Here is a 20,880-nt window from a genome sequence, read left to right on the forward strand (position 1 = left end):
GCCAGCAGGTGGCAGTGCAGCACTGCTGTACTGATACACAGAGGAAGCGGATGAGTTGGTAAGAATGCCTGTATTCTCATCGCTCCTGTACTTTCATCAATCAAAGCAGTTATATTCATCAATGCTGTTCAATGAGGTTAATGACTGCTTCAATATTTATGTCATCAATGAATGTTGGCATGATTTCCTCTATAATATCTAATCAATATCACTTTTGATTACATAATTAATCACCTCTAACGGAGACGGCCAGCAGCAAAGTGTGTGTTTTTTCATGTGAGACTGGGAAGTGTTTCAGTAAGTGTTTTAATGTAGTATCACATCTCTGGTAAATGTAAATGTGCCCAAGCGTCACTTCTCTGAATATAATGCACACACACACACTTACAGAAACACACACACACACACAAAAAGAGATCCAGGCAGGAACTAAAAGAGGGCAGGGTTGTTGTGGTAAATGGTCATGTCTGGTTCATGGTTCATGTCTCACCAGAGATAGTCGACTGACAAACAGCGAGCACCTTTCACGCAGCGATAATCACATGACTGCTGCACGCACACACACACACACACACACACACACACACACACACACAAACAACAAATGGACAAGAAAGCAAGAGATACAGTAGAGACAGAAAACAAGAACATCTCTGTTTACTAGAGGGGAGGAGTAATATCTGTGGGATATATTTAACCGTGGTGGAGCAGAGCTGCTTTTCAGTCAGGTCTCAGAGTCTCTGCTGTGGAGATTGAGAAACAGGTAAGAGGACGGGGGGGAGGAGAGGGGAGGTGGGGGGTGGGGGGGGACGGAACAGCTTTAGTCGTGTTAGAGGGATTTGAAAGAGAAGCAGGGGCTGCCAGACGGGCCCTTCAGTGAACCTTCTCCACGCACGGCCCACTTCCTGTCTCTGTGTGTGAAGCAGCATTTGTCAGACGCATGTATACGCACGCACTCGAGATACATACACGCAAATAAACAGAAATACATTTAAAAAAACACACAAACATGAGAATCACCTGTTGATTTTGGCTCATTGCCAATGTGAAGCTGGACAGGAAGTGAGCACACGGGTCAGATATGAAGTGAACTACAACTCCCCTCTCCTCTCTCTCTCTCGCTTCCTCCCTCTACAGTGTCTAAAACAAGACGCCTAAACGCAACATTTATAGACAGAAGTGTACTCATAAAACTGAAGGAAACAATGTAGAAAAGCATCTAGAATCTGTGTGTGTGTGTGTGTGTGTGTGTGTGTGTGTGTGTGTGTTTGACAGTAGGGAGAGGGGAGGCAGGATTTACAGTGGAAACACTCTGAGCTCAGACGTTCAGCAGATGAGGCGGATATTTACACTCTGACTTCATCCCCGAAGTGACTCTGTGAGTATGATATAATTTAGGAACGTCTGAGTACAACAGCTCTGAAAACAAAGACCCAGTGACGACTCATTACTCATCACAAATTAATTCATCCAATGCGCAGCAACTGCTTCTCGGCTGCAGCGGAGATTCTGTCGACATCGCCGCTCCGTTTTAAGAGCCTGCAGATATGTGTCTCAAAAATGTTACAACTTGATTAGTGACCTTCAGTCCTTACAGACGTTATAAGTGCCCACGAAAGTAACAAAGGTAACTTTAGCTTCAGCTCAAAATCCACCAACAAACCCATTTCCCACCTAAATTTAGCATGTTGACGCGGGTTTTTCAGACCCGGGAAGGCCCACTAATAAATGCGTATTGTCTCTGTTCCTGTTGCCAGTTGAGTATCTGTCGGTATCCTGTCAGTCTCTTTTCTGCTGCGTCACCGTCTGACGTCACAAATGCGCCCGGAACAGGGTTAGTAAACAGTGAAGATGTTACGGTGGTTTGGTCTTTATTGTATCTATTACTCATTCAGTCTGTTTATCAAACTCGGCGCCGACAAATTTGGAACGATGTTTGAGCCGACAGAGCACAGCATCGCGGCGGAAAGGGGGCGGAGATTAGCGTGTCGACGCAAGTTTTGTGTTCCCCTCAATGTCGATCAGAGCCGAGACGATAATTACCCGGGTCTACCGCAGTGTCATTTGACCCGGCTCTGAATGCCCCACTAAGCAAAAAAGGCAGGTGTTAGCGGGGTTTTTTTACCAGTGGGAAAGCAGCTATAGAGACTGACAACCTTTCACCTTCACATTCACACCTATTGTAATTTAGAGTCACAAATGAACCTAATGATCTTTGGATTGTGGGAGGAAGCCAGGGTACCCCGAGGGAGCTCACGCATGCAAGAGGAGAACATGCAAACTCCACACAGAAAGGCCCCCTACGTCCGAACCGGGATTCGAACCTTCTAACTGTGTGGCCACAGCGCTAACCACCGCACCTCCGTGCAGCCTAGCTATGTTTCACTAGTTTCAGCTGAAACAGGACCCTGCCTCCTAAAGGGCGCTGAGTGACATGCAAGCATTTATTCATTTACCCTCTGATGCTGTTAAAGTGGCAACTGTGGTTATTTCATCCAGAAGATTATAAAAGGTGATTTTCCAAACAATAATCTAACACCCAAAAACTACTAACTTCTACTGGTACAACTTGTTTGTTTATACTGGGCTGTTGTACATAAAGGACATAAACCAAATATCGGTGGTCATCATTGTTCGTCGCCTTTAAGATACTCCAGGTCACCAACGTTACAGTGTGTACTGATGATGACGTTGTAATGTTAAAATAATAATTCATCAATTACAAGATATTTTTAGTGAATAAAAAAATATCTGAGCTTCTCATCTTTTAGCTGCAGCTGAAGCTTTTTTTTCCTTCTCTGTGGGTTGAGAGAATTTCACCACTACTGGTCCCCTGGAAGAGGCTACTAGCTGAGCAGAGCTGCTATTTATATCACCAGGCTCACTGTATGTGTAAATGCTGTGTGTAAATACAAAGCAAACAGCAGTGTGTGGCTGACTCTTGTTCAACTTGTGAGTTTAAAACTGTGAAATCAGCAACTACAGACTGTTCACTAAATGTATTCTCATGACTTAAAAATACCAGATACGATGTTATCACGATGCTTTACTGACATTAAGATATTTTTACTGAATATTGTTTATTTATCGCAATAAATTCTAATTAATTACACATTTTAAATTGCAAATAATGTGCACAACAAAAACACAACATTTTTCGGTCTGTAGATTTAAAGTAATGATCTCAAAGATTTTCATTTAAATAAATGTCTGTTAAGTCTCTATCTATCGCTGAATGAGGTAACACAATGGTGATTGAGCCTATGGCCCACTGATGAAAGCCTTTGCATTCGCAGTATTACAGACTGGGTGTCTGTGGCGACTTTCACGGAAAGAATCAGAAGCGGCGCCCAGTTAGTGACGCGTTTTCCATCAGCCAGCAGTGGTTGGTCTGCCAGAGAGGGTAGGCGGAGCTAAGCGGCTGCTTTTCCGGTCTCTGCAAGTGTTCCAAGTAAACAGTAATCTACTATGGCTGAACAAACAAAGAAAAGATGGATGACTACAGATACAACTTCAACAATAAGTGAAAATCCAAAGAAAAAGAAACAAACTCGACGCTCAGATGAAGCAAACAGTCTGAAAAGGAAAGCGACCGTCAGCCAGGAAAATCAAGAGTTACAACCGGAGCCAACCGTGGACGTCACACATGCGACACTGTCTGGATATCTGGGAAGTGTGCTCCGGCAGTTACAGTTTTTTGCCATAGGTGCCGCCAAAGAGAAAGAAACTGAGCAATATTAGAATCAAAAGCAAACTGACTAATAGTGTTATAAAAACCTGCTGACCTCACAAAAAAAATACAGAGCACCATATAGTGGACTCAAAAAGCAAATGTTTCACTTCCCTTATTTTAGTTCGTTCATATATTACAGTGATCTTTTTTTTAAAATCCGCGCGACGATACAATATTGCCCTTCAAAATATCACGATATTATGCTGTGCTGATTTTTTCCACCAACCTCAAATTACCAAGACCAAAAATACCAAGGAGAAGTTTGTGTTTTTATTTTGTTTTTTAATTATTAAGACATAAATTGTGGCAAAATCAACAAACACAAATTGTAAAATGGATGTATTTATTCCTATACACACTTCTCTGGCTGCATGTCTCATAGCTATTTTGTGTGAATCAATTTGTTGTATTTCCTCATGTGAGCCCAGGGGCCAAAACTCACACTGCCTTGAACTCTGTGTGTCACCACGGCAACATTTCTGTGTGTGAATGTGTGTGTTTGTGCCTCCGAAAGGGGAGAGAGCGGAGCAGAGGGAGAAATAGGAAGTACAGCCGAGAACCATTTCAAACAAAGCTGACCTCTGTTTAGCTTCTTTGTTTCCTCTTTTTTTTTTTTTACCCCTCTTTATCCACGACGGAGATGAAAAGAAGCAGCGAGGGAGAGTGTGTGTGTGTGAGTGTGTGTGTCACCTGTAACCTGTTTCCCACAATGCAAACATATTGTTGCAACTTGTCAAAGGAAACAAAGTCGTAACAATGAGCGGTTTTAACACAGAAACAAAGCGCTGTTTGGTCCTGAAACAGACCTACAGCAATGCTGGATTTATCAGGAAAACAGGAAAGGAAGTGTGTGTTTGTGTGTGTTTGTGTGTGTTTGTGTGTGTGCGTTGGAAGACTGCCCACTGGGCATTCCTGTACCTGTCTGAGGATACTAACCCCCCTGCCCTCCCTCCACCTGCTCTGCTCCGTGGCCCCTAGGTCTTTGGGGACCAGCCAGACTTCAGCAGAGACAACCCATCCTACACAAGCCCCTAAACCTCAACACACACACACACACACACCTTCTCTTTCTCTCTCTGTAACTGTCTTCCCCTCTTCCACTCGTGCTCTCCCACAATAGCCGATCCGCCCGTCCCCAGGGAGATGCATGAATATGGAGGAGGCTGCCCAAGAAGCACATGACACACACACACACACACTCGCACTCTCACTCCCTCTTTCACTCATTTATTTATATATGGATACCTGGATTGGAAGCTGCAGGCACTCCCATCCTCCGCCCTAACACTCCTCTCCTCTGATGCTCTCTGGATGGCTGCTTGTGTAAATGTGGATACTGAATTACATAAAGCCGTTCTTTCCACACTCGCAGCGCGCACATTTTTCTACTGATACATTTCAAAGAAGTGCTGTCGGCTTCTGTCGTATGTGTCGTGTCAATACAGAACTCGCACTCTTCCTCTATGTGGCCAGAAAACCCGGCGTGTAACTGAAGAAGGCTGCAGACTGCTTTGTTTTTCACAGGCAAACATGCAAGTGTGTGTTCCTGTTGACAATGGCTGACCTCCTTCTGGAACCAGCTGTTCTGTCCACTGTGCAGAAACACGTGCGTGCATACAGTGCAAACACACACACACACACAGGAGGATTAATACTTTCAGACGTGCACACACACTTTTCACACACAGGAGCAGAGATCTCCACACAGCACAGTCTGCACTTTGCACACAGAGGAGAGAGTGTGTGGGCAGGCCCTGGCAGGGCACTGCTCAGGCCTGGCTGGTGATTTCTCTCCGTAGTGAAAGCTCGGCCTGTGAAAGGTTGGGTCCTGCCAACCTCTGTTCTCCTCTGTTCTCCTCTGACCACCCGGTGCCCACGTGTGGCACTCAGGGGCACGCCTGTCCCTTTCAATAACCTGCACGGAAACCTGAGTCCTCCAGTGAGCCTCTGCTCGTGTATGTGTGTGTGTGTGTGTGGAAGAAAGAGAGAGGGAGAGTGTGGAACATGACAACCTCTACTTGTAGCACAGAATAAGAGAACAAGTTTCTACCACAATGTGTTGTAAACATAGACTGTATGAAAGAAGCGGAAGTAGTTTGTGAACTGCTGTTTGGAGGCCTGGATTTTGGCATTTTTGCCGTCGCCATCTTGGATTCTTGAGCCAGAAGTGACCACATTTGGATTAGTGTACATGCATTAAGATTATGCTGCAATAATTAATCAATCAAAAGAAAATTAATCACCAGATATTTTTGTAATTAAAGGGCCAGTTCGCCGATTTTCAACCTCAGTCCTATCATGCTCTTATGGGGAGCTAATGCCATTATGGTAGGGAAAAAAAGCAATTTTGCTCTGTGCCTTTGGAGGACGCTACGCGCTTCTCCAATGGGCCCTGGAAAACCTCCGCCAGATGACGCGTTTTACATAGACTGGTGGAGGGCGCATGCTAAACTACACTTCCTCAATCTAGGACGCCCGCTTCCGTCATGTCTCGTTCAAAATAGTCAGGTTTGAAATGTAGACTGCAGACCCGAAGAGTGTTTTAGTTACTCTGACCCATTGCCTGTAGTATTTCACTCCAGCTTCTCTCGCTGGGCCGTTCCTTTCAGAGGGAGGGGCGCAATGCACGCTGGGTGTTGTAGGAATGTAGAATGAGCGAAACCACAAGCTGTTTGTACATCTTTCTCCACAGCTATGGCGCCACTTTCAAATATTATTGCGTCTATCGATTACGGAGAACACCAGCTTTGACTGACAGTGGCTTTTTCCAGGGGCGAACTGCTCCTTTAATGAATTGTTGTGGTGATGGGTGAAGGATGTTAACATTTGCGGGTTCTAGTTTCTTGAATGTCAGGATTTGCTGCTTTTTGTAATTTTGTAAATGTGGATGTTGAACTTATTTGACAAATAAAGGAATTTCAAGATGTCACTGTTGGCTCTGAGAAATTAAGTTTCTTTTTTTTTACTTTTTTTTTTGTAAATATTATTTTTATTTAATTTTTTGCGTTTATTTATAGGACAGCTAAAGAGAGACAGGAAATGTAGGGAGGAGAGAGTGAGGGATGACATGCACCAAACGATCGGCAGACTGGGAGTCAAGTCTGCGATCAATGTGTCTATATGTAAACATATATATATCTACTAACTGAGCTAAACCAGCACCCCCATTTTTTAAAACTTTGTGACATTTAATAAACAATTAATTATAAAATAATAAGCAGATTTGTCGATTTCAAAATTAAATCTTTGTTGCAGCCCTTATTGCTTCGTCTACATCTTGGTCAAAAGGTCGCTCTGGAAGCTACTTGTCAATCACAGGCAGCCACGCCCTTAAAATGTACCCTGCTTCATCGTCAAGTTAAATCTCAATAGTTCCCATAGTTCACAAAATGAGCAGCCTGCTGCAATGAAGTCATTAGGAAAATGTTTACAAAGGTAATAAATCAAGTGAGAAGTGGGTCATTATCTCATCTCATCTATTCTGAGTTGTTTTTGCAACCAGTAGAGTCGCCCCCTGCTGGCCGTGAGAAAGAATGCAGCTTTTAAGGCTTCATGTCTGAAACCAACAGGCTACATCCACTTCTTTTAAGCAGTCTCTGGTTGCACACGGTTGAGTTTTATTACTGTAGATGCTCACACAGCAGGCAGTGCACAAACAAACAATACAATAACTAGTACACAACATCAGCCCTTTAAGCTGAATCATTACCACCAAAACACTGCCAGTTGGGGCTCGGCTACCGTCAGCCTCAGCCTTGTTAACGCTGCTACATCATTAGCAGGATTCTTACAGAGTCCTGGAATACTTTCCTCGCAGTCTAAAAGTCCTGTGGGTATTAAGTCGAGTCTGGCCCGGCTGCTGGTTCTGACTGCTCTGGGTTTATGTGAAGCAGAGGGAGTAGGGCAGGGCAGAGCCAAGTGTTTCTCTGCGTCTGATTTCCTGTTTCTGATCAGGAGACTGGAAGCTGCCGTCCACTGGAGAGAGGAGACTTTTCATTCAACACAGATGGACTGGCACCACAGGAGCTGTGATGTCTGTAGGCCGAACAGGGCATAAAGTATGTCTGAGCCATATGCAGCCGGGCATATAGATTCACGCCCACGCAGATGCATCCAATGTGGAAGTGCAGCTACAAAGGCACACATAAAGTGCACAACGCAACACGAGGTTTGTATGTAAATGACGCTCTCATCCAGGGTGACTAACAAAGAGCAGTGTCGGGGTAAACATTAGAAACATCTGTACTCTGAACTCTGAAGAGCTGTGATTTTTCAACTTAACGTGCGGAGTAGCTTTCTCGTTTTTACAGTTTAGACAAACTTTTTAAAACTTTCAGGTTTGATTTTAAAAACTCTAAATTCCTCCTCAAATTCTCTAAATAAACATCATCATCCCTTCTTAAGATGAGAAATATCTTTAGAGCAAAAAGCTCCCTGGCAGACTGGAACTACATACCTTGCAGAGGACTAAATTTTCAAAATAAAAGCCCCTAATAGAGATCTACATATACCTCATATACATGGGGTGGGAACCATGTGAGGTGCAGCATAAGGGTGACGTGTTGCGACTGTGGAACAGATTGATCAACATGCCGAATAACAGACTAACTAAGCACATCTTCTTCTGGGATCTCTCAAAAAACTGTCCTTGGCCGAGGGAGCATTCAAAAATATTTGACAAAGCAGGCCTCCAATACATATTTACAGAAACAAATGATCTACAATTCTACATAGAAATGTAGAATCTGTAGGAAGGGAAGTGGATTTGAAGTGTTCTGGTTTCTTTTTGTACTACGCTTGTAGTCTGAGTAATATTGACCAATCACGTATCAGCAGGCTGCGGCGTATGCAGGAAAAACAGTCCCTGAGGAGAGCGAAAGCAGGCGGAACGTAATGCGCCGTAATGACATCCCACCAGCGGCTATCTGACGATGATTTAGCTTTTTATTAATCTCTATAAACAGACATCTGCATGCTAACAGCTAACAATCTGCTCTAGATCTAAAATTCATATTGAGATAAATTCCCTGACGCAGTGTCACAAAAGCCGTTTTCCTGACTTCCTCGAATGCATCAGAAATGATCGATCCGACCTCCGTTCAACAAGCGGGCATTTAAAAAGTTGTTTTCTCCTCTTGAGGACAGACCTGACAAAGCTTAATTTTAACTTTATACTAATCTGCATCATGATGTTGAAATTTCGACAAAGGTACGACTCTCTTTCTGTAAACAATGCAGCACGCGGAAAAGGAAGTCGTTAACTGCTGGGTACATGCCCAGGCATGTTCACCATCGTCCCAAGAGGCTATATCGTCATCAGACTATAGCCGATGGGATCCGAGATTGCCCTGAACCTAACCCGAGCACAGAGGTCTGTCCTAGCCCAGCAGACATGTGGTATCCTGTGGAAACGCCTCACTTCCAAACTATTCCCTCGTGTCGAAAATTAGAAACGTTTTTTGTTGCCTTTGTGTCACAATTTCAGATTTCCCCTTTTTAGCAAAACGTCTGCAAAATATATATACATATATATATATATATGTACAGTAGCTAAATTAAAAATGTAACTGCTATTTGGGTGTGTGATATTTTGAGGAAGAGTTGGTAAAGAAAAATATGTAAGAATACTATAATGGTGATACAAAAAACACCAAAAACACCAATAAAACAAAATTTCACAGCAGCCAACAGTAACGGGTGTAAAGCACAAGACCAAACATCCCGAATATCTCCCTGTGACTTTACAGAACAGAAATAACAGCTAAGACAGAGATTGTTTTTAGATCTGTGAGGGCCAGCAGAGGAGAAAAAGTCACACATGGGCACAGATCATGATACTCACTCTTGTACGGCGCGGGCTATAGACAGCGCGGTGGAGCCGGTCTCGTTAACACTGTCCAAGGTCACGTTTGGCAGGTCGTCGTCATCGCTGTCACTCTTGATCTGCCTCGGTGAGAGGCCGTTGTGGTCTAAATGTGCTGCGGGGACACACAGAGGAGTCAGTGGGTTAAAATAAATGTTAAAAGTATGTGTGCATGCATGATTCAGTTCTCTGGTTCCTTACATGTGCAACTGACAGAGAGTCATATTCACAATAATGACAAACTTCCACACAAAAAGCCTGCAGACAACACAAGTCTGAATCCATCTCGCTGCTGGACCCTTTTCACAGAACATCCTGATAATTAGCCAGCTAGCTTCATCCCTGTCTTTGATTCCTCTCTTTTTGCACAGTAACCGGAAAAAAAAAAGAGTCAAACATTTGACTGGCCGGCGAGATATCAACCCCGACCCTCTGAGCCAATGAGCGCCGGGCTTTTTCTATCTCTGGAGCTACATGACAGAGTTACATCTTTCCCACAAGTTGTGACAACTTCTCCCCTGGACAACTCATTGGATATATTGCCAGAGCCCGCAGCCATTCTGTCATCTCCGTCTCGACGGACACAGGCGGCGTACATCCTGGAGAACTCAAGAGATGGATGTTAAGAAAATAAGAGAGTCGCTGTCAAAATAAAGTTGATGGAAATCCTCTGGGTTAAACACTAATTGACTTATAGAGGATTTTAGAGGAAGAAAACACAGCTCGGAGGCTGCGCGGGGAAGATGTTACAATAATATTTCTTGTTCGGAAGATGTAATCATGAGAAAAATATATATTGTGATACATTGTCCACCGGGTTCTGTAAGCCTGCTGCTTTCATGAGCTATCAGGATTTCACCTCCTCTGCCCTCTCAGCCGAGACCGTGGCCATAATGGCCCATAATAAGGGTCTACAGTTAGGAGCAGACATGCTGTTATTACTGAGGGGGACATAGAAATGCTGTAACTCCGCTGTAGCTTGTGCGTTTAAAGGTTTCTAAGTGTTGTCGTGGACTACAGAAGAAGTGCAGAGTGGTCACCAGGCTGCCTCCCCCCGGTGGAAAACCTGTAATTAGTTAGAAATGCATCGTTGTGTCGGAGAGGGGAGTGTGGGGGGGGAGTATTTTCGAGCGAGGGGACACAAAGGAGGAGTGGAGGAGAGGTGGGCAGAGCACCGGCTTTCTTTCTTTCTTTCTCTCCTGTTGTTTCCAGTCAAGCCCTGTTTCCATGGCAACCTGCTGCCGGAGACAGGGAGACAGCAGTGAAAGGAAGAGGGTACCCGCCCTCTCTTAAAGAGGATGGCCAACCTGTGCGTGTGTGCGTGTGTGTGTGTGCGTGTGCTCGTGTTTCTGTATCAATGTTGAAGGTTTTAGTATGACTGAGAGTTGCATCATTGAAAATGCTTGTTTGGTTTGGATGAAGCCAAATAAGGTAAATCTAACCTGATATCCAGGGAGTTGGCTTTAATAAGTAACTCCCCTGATGTCGCTCACAAAAGGTGACACCTGAAATGTAAAATCAAAGATAATATGAGACCTACAACTTGTATTATATCCAAACAAAGATATTATATGTCATTGTTTTGATTGATTCATAATCTGCACTCTCCATTGCCTTGCTGTCTATTCTCTCCTGTCTTCAAGTGTTGTTGTTGTTGTGTTATTTAAAGAATGTAAATATATATTAATACTTTTTTATATATATTTATATCTATAGGCCTGTACCATAGACTTTATAAAAAGATGAGCGACATGACAGCTCCCTATAAGTGAAGCCAAACCCTCTCTATCGCCCCCTGCTGACTGGCTGCAGTATAGGTCATAAAGCCCGCCTCCTCCATGTTATCAGATGGGACATGAGTCAAACTATAAAATCAGAATACACGCCAAATACATGTTCCTCAAACATGGTTTCTGTCATTATAGTTAGTTCTTATCATGCTGATTTATGTCAGTGTTCATATTTATGATAAGTTTACTTTTAATTAGTTATTTTATGCTGTAAAAAGGATGATTGACAGCTCTGTTGACAAATCCAGCTCCTGCAGCCGATCTGTTCCGGTGGAGGATCGGCGAGAGGAGACGTAACTAAAACAATCACTACAGTCATTCAAGTTTCATATCTGTGAACGTCTGCTTCATACCAACACAAGAAGCTGTTCTGCTGTTAAACAGGCGTACGAGATCCTTGCTGGTTTTTTTCGGTAATTTAAGTGAGTGTTTTGGTGAGCGGAAGTGGCTCCACCCGCCAATCTCTACTGCGTAACTCTGGCTACAAATGACATCATCGTCGCAAGATGGCATCGCCCGTCACGAGGGGGCTATTTTGGCTTCAATTTTGTACAATAAGAGCAGATGGAGACGCGTCGTGCATCTGTGTGTACAGTCATTGGCCTGCACACAGTCGTTTAAGTGTGTAGTGTGTGGAACGTGTCCTTGTTTTAAGCGAAGTATGTCTATTTGTGTCTGTACATTGAGAGCAATGTAACTGGAGTCACATGCACACACACTTGGCCAATTAAACTAGTTCAGAATCTGATTTCCCTTTGACTGTGGGAATTTAAATTCAAATGTTCTCAATAGGTCATATTAAGTGCAATAAACATCCAAACGTTGTGTTTGTCCTCTGGTTGCTAGCTCATTAAAAGTGACTGTATCGCCACACCCAGCATCCGACACTCAGTCACCCTGTTCCCTTTGTGCTCGGTGCCTTCAGAGCTGGGCAGAGGCAGCCGAGATTGGACTGTGTGTGTATATATGTGCGTGCATGTGTTTGCAGAAGTGCCACCCATCTTCAATATCCATCCACACCCTCTTATGCAACTCTTGTTTTTTTTCTGTCCTTTCCTTTCCTCCCCTTAGCATTTAAAACGCCCATCTCTGAGGGGACCACCACACCCATGCAGCCGAGTGTCCGTCTGAGCTTTAATCACACATATCTGTTTGTTTGTACACACAGCGCATGCAGGACTGTGAGTTACAGTGTGTCCCGTCCGTCCTGCAGGGATTCACAACCTCTCCTAAAACCAACAGCTGCCTCGTGTACGCCTCAGACTTGGGACAGAAACACCTTCTGTAGACCCGCTCCCAGCGGCTGGCAGTAAAAAAACCACACCCAGAGAGAAAACCAATAACACAGCGTAAGCCAGGCCGGCGAGGTCTAATGCTGAAACCGCCTCGCATGTTTACTTCTCGTCAGAAAGAAAAGGTAACGCCCGGTGTGGCCCTGGTTACCCGCGCCAGAGGCTATTTAAGACAGCCGAGTGAAATCTCTGTCAGTTAAAGACTGGAGAGCCTTTCAACCTGCAAACCTCATCTTCACTCTGAGGAGGGAACATTATCGCCTGAGGGGCCGACTCCAAAAGATCGCGCACACACACACACACACAGAGTCGGCTCTCACAGAGTTGTGTCTGCAAGTTCTTTGACTAAAGACAGTAGGGCATCTGGGCAGACAAATATAGCATCATAAACAGCTTGTCATTGGGAGATCTCGAGCTACATCACAAAAGTATTACAAGTATTTCTCCACTGACTGATGCCAGCATGTTCCTGTCTTTGTAATACATCGTTCCTTTGACCCAGAAACAGCCTAATCATGTATCTACTGCTTTTAGTTCCATTTCTGAAAAGGTTTATAAATAATGTTTGATTATTTTGGGAGCCTTTAAAGCATCGCTAAAAAAGAAAAATGAAGTATGCTGTTATGGTTGAAAACTGCTAATTGATTTATAAGAATATGCCTCTATAAAGCCGGCTCATGTTTCTAAGTAAAACTAATGCGATCAGGCAGCAGCACAAGGTCTGCATCAGTTGGCACGAGGAGAACATGCAAACTCCACACAGAAAGGGCCACTACGTCCGAGCTGGGATTTCAACCAGGAATCTTCTTGCTGTGCGGCAACAGAGCGTAACACTGCACCACTGTGCAGCCTATATTTTTATTCATCCATTGTTACTTCGATATATGAAGAGGGCGGCTGTGGCTCAGTGGTAGAGCCTGTCGTCTTTCAATCGGAAGGTTGGTGGTTCGATCCCCAGCTCCCTCATGTCTAAGTGTCTTTGGGCGAGACACTGAAACCCAAATTGCTCCCGGTGAATGGTGCCAACGGTGAATGTGATGACTAATTGACAGTTGGGCACTTTAGCAAGCAGCCTCTGCCATTAATATGTGAATGTGACATGTTGTGTAAAAGCAGCTTTGAGTGGTCGCAAGACTAGATAAACACTAAGTCATTTTGACTTCATGCATTATAGACAGTAGTGTCTTTAGTGTTATTTTCCTGCTCTTGATGATGCATGTAATCATTACCTAGTAAAAAGTATCTAGAGGTGGTTTTTACAAAGCAAAGTTTTAGCTTTGACTTAAAAGCAAGGTGAAAATTGCCCTCCAAACATCTTTTTCAAGTGAGGCAGCTGAGAAAGGAATACTTTCAATGTGATTTCAATTTAGTGTGCTGGTTTATTACAATATGTCGGCATGTTATTGCTTACTAAAACAAATATTGCTCCCTAAAAAAGCTTGCTTCCTTGCATTTTAGCACATTTTGTGGTATATATGTGTTTAATACTTTTGCCGATTTTCAACCTCAGTCCTATCAGGCTATTATGGGGAGCTAATGCCATTAAGGTAGGAAAAAAATGCAATTTTGCTCTGTGCCTTTGGAGGACGCTAACCGCTTCTCCACTGGGCCCTGGAAAACCTCCACCGGGGGGGGGGGGGGGGGGGGGGTCTACGTAAAACGCATCATCTGGCGGAGGCCAGGGATCGGCTAAACTACACTTCCTCAATCTAGGACGCCCGCCTCCAATGTCATGTCTCGTTCAAAATCGTCAGGTCGAAATGTAAACTGCAGAACCAAAGATTTATTAGACGATCCACCGGTATATTCTCGTCGTATTTCGGAATCTGAGCCGTTGCCTGCAGCGAAACGGGAGTATTTCACTCCAGCGTCTCTCGCTGGGTCATTCCTTTCAAAGGGAGGGGTGCAATGCACGCTGGGTGTTGTAGGAATGTAGAATGGGTGAAACGCCGAGCTGCTTCTCCACAGCTATAACGGCAAGTTATAAGATTAGTAATGTTTTAGGAAGTTATTGTGTTGTTATTGTCCTCAGATACAAGGAGGAAAAAATGAGTTCTTCTTTTTCAAATGAAATAATTCATATGATTTAATTCAACCTCTGCAATATCTGCAGGTTATTTATCTGAGAAGCTTTCACGATGTTTATTTGTACCCTTTCTGCAGCTATTGCATTACCTACCTTTACATGATCCATTTATTCTTAGGTTTTACAATGAGTTTGGAAATGATATGCACATATCTTGTAAACAGGCAGAATGACTGCTTTGGCTGTTCTGGTAGTGACAGTACTCCAGTAGTTTAAGAGTTAAATAACTGCTGGAACACCTTCTCCTACATTTCTAACTGTAAATGACGAAAAAAGCTTGAGTAGTAATCCCACGAGAACCCAGTCAGCCGTATGAATATGGAGTAAACTCATCGAGCGTGTCCTCACCTTTGCCCTGGCTTTTGACCTCGTCCAGCAGAGGTAGCATGATGGCGTTGTTGAGGCTGGAGGGGGATCGAACGGCCGTGGTGTACATGAGGGGCAGTGACTGTACCACAACCGGGATGCGATGAACATGGCTGGCCAGCTTCCCTGCTCCCTGCAGGCTCAGAGGGCTGGACGGAGGCGGCGGCACAGAGTGCAGGATGTGCAAATAGGGCTGACCTCTGACCCCGGATCCAGGGGCGACCAGAGGGCCCGGCGTGAGCACCGACGCGGCTGAGGTGATGACTGACGGAGAGGAGGAGGAGGAGGATGACGACGATAATGAAGACGGGGAGAAGGCGGATCTGAGGGGGGAAGATGATGAGGTGGTGGTGGGGGTGGTGGATGAAGAAGAGGGGCGGGGCTTGTTGATTGACAGGTCGACTGGCTCGGTCTGTGTGTGGAAGTGCAGGTCGTGAGCGAGCAGGTCTTCTGGAGGTTCTGGTTTCACTCTGCTGAGGAAGAAGGGGACGCCGTCCATCGCAGAATAAGGGCGCACTTTGGGTGACTGTGGGAGAGGAAAAGAGAGACATGAGTGTTACGTTTTCATCCACTGACTCATTTTTGAAGCTTTAAAATGTGACAGACTGAAATTCATTAATTAAGTCTAACTACATTTTGCAGCTTCATTCATATTTGCAGAGTGATTCAAGTTCAAGCTTTTTATGTAGTTAACTCCTATAACTACAAACTATTTCGGGCCATTAAAAGAAGGAAACATTGAATTTAATTATTTTTTTCATTACCATTTTACTTACAAAAACTAGATATGAATAAAACAATAATATAACATTTCTTTTGTCGCTGTAAAAAGCTGAGATGGAAACGTTTTGTTTCGGGCAGGTTTGGATTTCAGGTGTTTTCCAGGAAGTTAGATTGTCAGCTCTCAATTTTCATTTGGCTCTAATATTGTAAAGTTTAGAATCAAGATTTGTCACATTAATTGATTATCGCTATTTGTTAAAAGTTGTTGTTAGCCATCTCACTTGGTGCAGTACTCCCACCTGGACTAGAGGCAGGTGTCTGACTGATGGACATAACATTCCTTCTGTTTTCCCATAACAACTATGTACTTATTGTTTTGGTTTGGTTTAGGTAGCGTATGGCCTGTGGGTTGGGCAGTCTTTTAATTGAGAGGGGACAGGGGATAGTGTCAGAAGCAAGGGAAGAGAGAGAGGGGATGACACACCGAGGGTGGGAGTCCTGGGGGCAGCTGCATTGAGGACTGTAGCCTTGGTACATGGGACGCGCAATTTAACCACTGAGCTAAACCGCTGCCCCAGGTGGCCAGTTTTTCTTAAATGCAATTAACTTTTTCATTTTTTGTATTTCATTTTAATATAATTTTGTTTCACATGATGAAAATGCTCTCAATGTCATTAAAAAAATTAAAATAAAAGTAGCTTTAACTGTGTTTTCTAAATAGCTTTAGTAAAACAGACTAGATTTCTCCATTAAGTAGCTTTGTTGTGGTTCAGCTTCTTCCTGTGTGAAGTAATTTGTACTTTTCACATTACAAGTTACAAAGTGCTTCACAAAGACAGCAAAAGAAAACAGAGAGGTCATAAAATCATCAAGTTTTAAAAGAAAATAGATCAATACTGTTCAGGTAAAAAATAGGACATAAATATTTTAATTTAAATATTAAAAAATAGGAAATAAATAGAATATAAATATTTTAATTTTACTGTAACAAAATTGAAGATAAATATTTTAATTTGAATATAAAACAATAGGAAATAAATAGAATATAAATATTTTAATTTAAATATTAAAAAATATGGAAATAAATAAGAAATAAATATTTTAATTTAAATATTAAAAAAAAGGAAATAAATAAGAAACAAATATTTTAATTTAAATATAAAAAAGGAAAAAAAATAGGAAATAAATATTTCAATTTAAATATTTAAATATATTATCTAAAAAGCACTTTTCAAACCCAAGTTCCAAAGTCCGTCATAAGGGCAGCAAAATAAAACAGACAGGTCATAAAATCCTAGAGTTTTAAAAGAAAATAGATATCAATACTGTTTAGGCATAAAAATAGGAAATAGATATTTTTAAAGACCTAAAGTACAATTAAAAGAACATTTAAAAATATAACTGAATTCAGGAAAGGCTCTCTAGTAAAGGATGTTTTAAGAATCCAAATAGCTTCACCCTCACTGACTGTAACACACAACATGTAAGTACATTAACTGACATGTTAATGAACTCAGGTCAAGGACAGATGTTTTTGTGCGGTCATTCAGCTCCACACACGAAAAATACTGCATGAAAAATAAATAAAAAAGAAGAAATCAGTTTTTTTCCTCAGGTTCATTCAAGCACTCAACTCCTCCTGAGTTAGCATGATGTCATCCACTGATGAAGCGCAGGAGTAAAGATAGAGTCTCTCACAACCGCCCTCTTCCACCGTATCCTTCCTCTCTTTCTTTCCTCTCTTGGCGTGGGCTGCTGTCTCTCTCTCTCTCTCTCTCTCTCTCTCTCTCTCTCTTTCTCTCTCTATCTTTTCCTGCTGTTTTCCATCACTCCCACAGAAAACGTCGCTCTCCTGGCTCCCCTCGTATCTCTCCTAAATCTCCTTTGTGACGGTGGAAAAACATCATATGGGCTCAATTTCCTGACTGTCTCTCTCTCTCTCTCTCTCTCTCTCTCTCTCTCTGTCTGTCTCTGGGCGATGGGCCTCCTAAGGCCAACGCTGGTGGCTCAGTGTATCCTTCAACGCTGCTTTCACTTAACACCAAGCAGACTGTAACACAAGCGCTCCATCTGTCTGCGCCAGTTTCGGGAACCTGTTTACTTGGAAAAGATAATGAGGAACATACATCGTAGAAAAATGACACTTGGGACACTATTAGCCAATTCTTGCCCCCGAATCCCAAACTTTAGACCTCCTTAGATATCCTTTTTTTTTGTTTTAAAGTCATAAGAGCCTTTTTAAACGTGATGAAGCACATCTAGACTCACTATTCGATGTGGGAGGGGTACTAGAGTGTGTGGTGAGCAGTGTTGATCCTCACAGTGGAGCCTTTCAGAGGCTGAGTCACAGTTAGGGCCATCAGGGAGTCAGCACATCCAGGATTTTTTACTAATCGTGCAGGAAAAACCTCATGAAAGTAAAGGAAAAAACTTGAACTCGCAGCTGCAGCCCTAAAACTGTGGATTTTCATCCTCGCTTTTGTTTTTTTTGAGACTCACATTTCTTTCCGCTTATGTAACGCTGGCTACGAGAGGATCTGCGGTGAATTACGGATTTCTCTAGTAGCCTATTTTTACTCCAGACTTGTGTACCGGCCTACAGGAAATGTTACGACCCCATGAATCAAAAAAGTGATTCTCCCCCGTGTGACTCCGCCTCCGTTTGAAAACAAACCCCATGAAATATGCCCTCTGGTGACCTCTGATGACCTCCGGGCCTCGGTGGGGTTCAGCTCAGGGTCGGTGATGTTGGGTCAAGGTTCACAGCACATTACGGTCTGCTTCACCCTTCAAACCACCCACCATGCATTTTTAGTATGTTTTTAGACACCTTTATGTACTAATTACATCTTTTTTTAAATATCATGAGAATATAAAAAGCCTCAGGTATCACAAAGCTTTGGTGAAAGACGGGATAGGATGATTGTTTTTGTTGTTTTTAGTGCGGTTCAGTCGGAGACACTTCCCTCAAGGAATTCACCATTTATAGCAAATACTTCTAAAGTTATATTTGGCAGAAAAAAGACTTTGAGGGATTCTGCTGGGAGAACTAACTCCCCACTTAATAAAGACATACATGCATAATGGCAAAGACAACAATACGGAAAGATTCGACACAAGAGGAGGAAGCTCCTGCAGAGAACGACGTTACTATGAGGGTCCAGGTGTCTCTTTTAACTGGAGCTTGTAGCCACACAGCTAATTAATGAGCCGCTGATTAATAAAAGAATGAAAGATACAAGGTCTTCTTTTAGAATGGCTCTGATTTAATTAACTCAAATTCTGAGCTATGATGTTGTTTTGTCCACTCATGAAGCTAACGTGTCCCTGGGGTGGAAGTTAGAGCTCAGATGGGCGGCGTCTCATGTAAACACAGTCATATGACAGCAGTGACACACAGTTTACAGACAAAGAATTATTTGTGCGCACTCTTATCGCTCAAAAATGTATAGCTGCAGATTTCCTTTCAGTTAATAAGTCACTGTTGACCCTGTTTGTTAGCAGAGTTAGTAATACTTTGCTTTAAGTCCCCCTATAAAGCATTAATTAGGAGTAAAAGCTTCTGTTGCAATTGTTCTAATACAATCCTTCATTGTTATGATCCTTATTGAGAGTGACATTATAAGCTGCTTTAACGATGTTCTTGCTTCTCCAAGAGTAAAAGACATTTGATGATGTCGAATGTGTCTCAAACATAGACTGTATAAAAAGATGGATGACATGACAGCTCCCTACAAGTGAAGCCAAAACATTTTGAGGGCCCCCTGCTGACTGGCTGCAGTGTAGGTCATAAAGCCCGCCTCTTCCATGTTAACAGATGGGACATGAGTCAAACTATATAATTAAAATACACACCAAATACACTTTTCTGTCATTATAGTTAGTTCTTATCATGCTGATTTACATCCAAGTGTTCATTTTTAATTAGTTATTTAATGCTGTTGAAATTATGATCAACAGCTCTGTTGACAAATACAGCTCCTGCGGCCGATCAGTTCCGGATTAGCAGAGTAGAGAAGGAACGGTGAGAGGAGACCAAACACAAACAATCACTACAGTCATTGAAGTTTCCATATCTGTGAACGTTAACCTCAGACCAATACAAAGAAGCTGTTCTGCTGTTAAACACACCGGCGTGCGGGATCCTTGCTGTATTTTGGTAAGTGTGTGTTTTGGTTAGCAGAAGTGGCTACGGCAACGCCACCTGCCGATGTCTACTGCGCAGTCTCTGGCTCCAAATGACGTCACCATCGCAAGATGGCAGCACAAGCCGTCAAATGTCCATAAGTTATGCAGTGTTTATCTGTGATTTGATTTTACACATTGCGAAGGTAGCACAGGAGGACTCCAAAGTTAGCTACACAAGCTAGCTAACCTCAGCCAATGGTCTTACCCGACAGAGTTGTCACGTTAGATCCTTTAAATTAGCTGCCATCAAACGTTGGTGAAGCAATATAGTTTCTGACTCAAAATTCCCTTCTGATAAATTCACTGTAATCTTTATCTGTGATTTGATTTATCACAGTGCAAAGGTTAGCAAAGCAACCCTAGCTAACATTAGCTAACTTTAGCTGCTGGTCATGTCGAATAGAGGTGTCAATTTATATTTAAAAATGTAGCTACCATTCAAATATGAAGAAAAAAATGTGATATTAAATCAAATAGAAACTGGGAAAAGTGTGTTTCATAGATAGATAAGTAGGTAGGCAGGCAGGCAGGTAGGCAGCAGGCAGGCAGGTAGGTAGGCAGCAGGCACGCAGGTAGGTAGGTAGGTGTACTGTTGATTCCAGACTGTATTAGACTGACTGTTAGAAACTTATTTAGCTGCAAAGTAAAAACTAATATATTAACTTTTTATTAGTAATTTATTCTGTTGCTATTTTTTAAATGTAAGCAACTTAATCTTCTCTAAATGTTGGATTGCGTTAACATGTTGAGATTTGTCTCTTGCTTCAACAAGAACATTGGTTTGTCTTCCTTATACTACACTTTAATCAATCAATGGTACATTCTTCTATTTAAGGCCA

At 42.7% G+C, this 20,880-nt stretch overlaps 1 protein-coding gene across 2 annotated transcripts in view; it reads right to left on the reverse strand.

The window, feature by feature from the left end:
* Positions 1-20,880, reverse strand: part of klf12b (Kruppel like factor 12b) — a 56,038-nt gene that overhangs the window by 7,371 nt on the left and 27,787 nt on the right. The window contains exons 3-5 of one of the 2 annotated variants that reach the window (XM_069662752.1): positions 15,113-15,656; positions 11,039-11,101; positions 9,576-9,711 (exon numbers count right to left, since the gene is read on the reverse strand). In XM_069662752.1, coding sequence (XP_069518853.1) covers positions 9,576-9,711; positions 11,039-11,101; positions 15,113-15,656 — 743 coding nt within the window. The remainder of the gene's footprint in view (positions 1-9,575; positions 9,712-11,038; positions 11,102-15,112; positions 15,657-20,880) is intronic. The other variant, XM_069662753.1, reaches the window with a different exon arrangement.

The sequence above is a fragment of the Semicossyphus pulcher genome, unplaced genomic scaffold, assembly GCF_022749685.1.
Source record: "Semicossyphus pulcher isolate SPU_LCO1_2020_fin unplaced genomic scaffold, fSemPul1.0.p SCAF_15, whole genome shotgun sequence".
Taxonomy (NCBI): domain Eukaryota; kingdom Metazoa; phylum Chordata; class Actinopteri; order Labriformes; family Labridae; genus Semicossyphus; species Semicossyphus pulcher.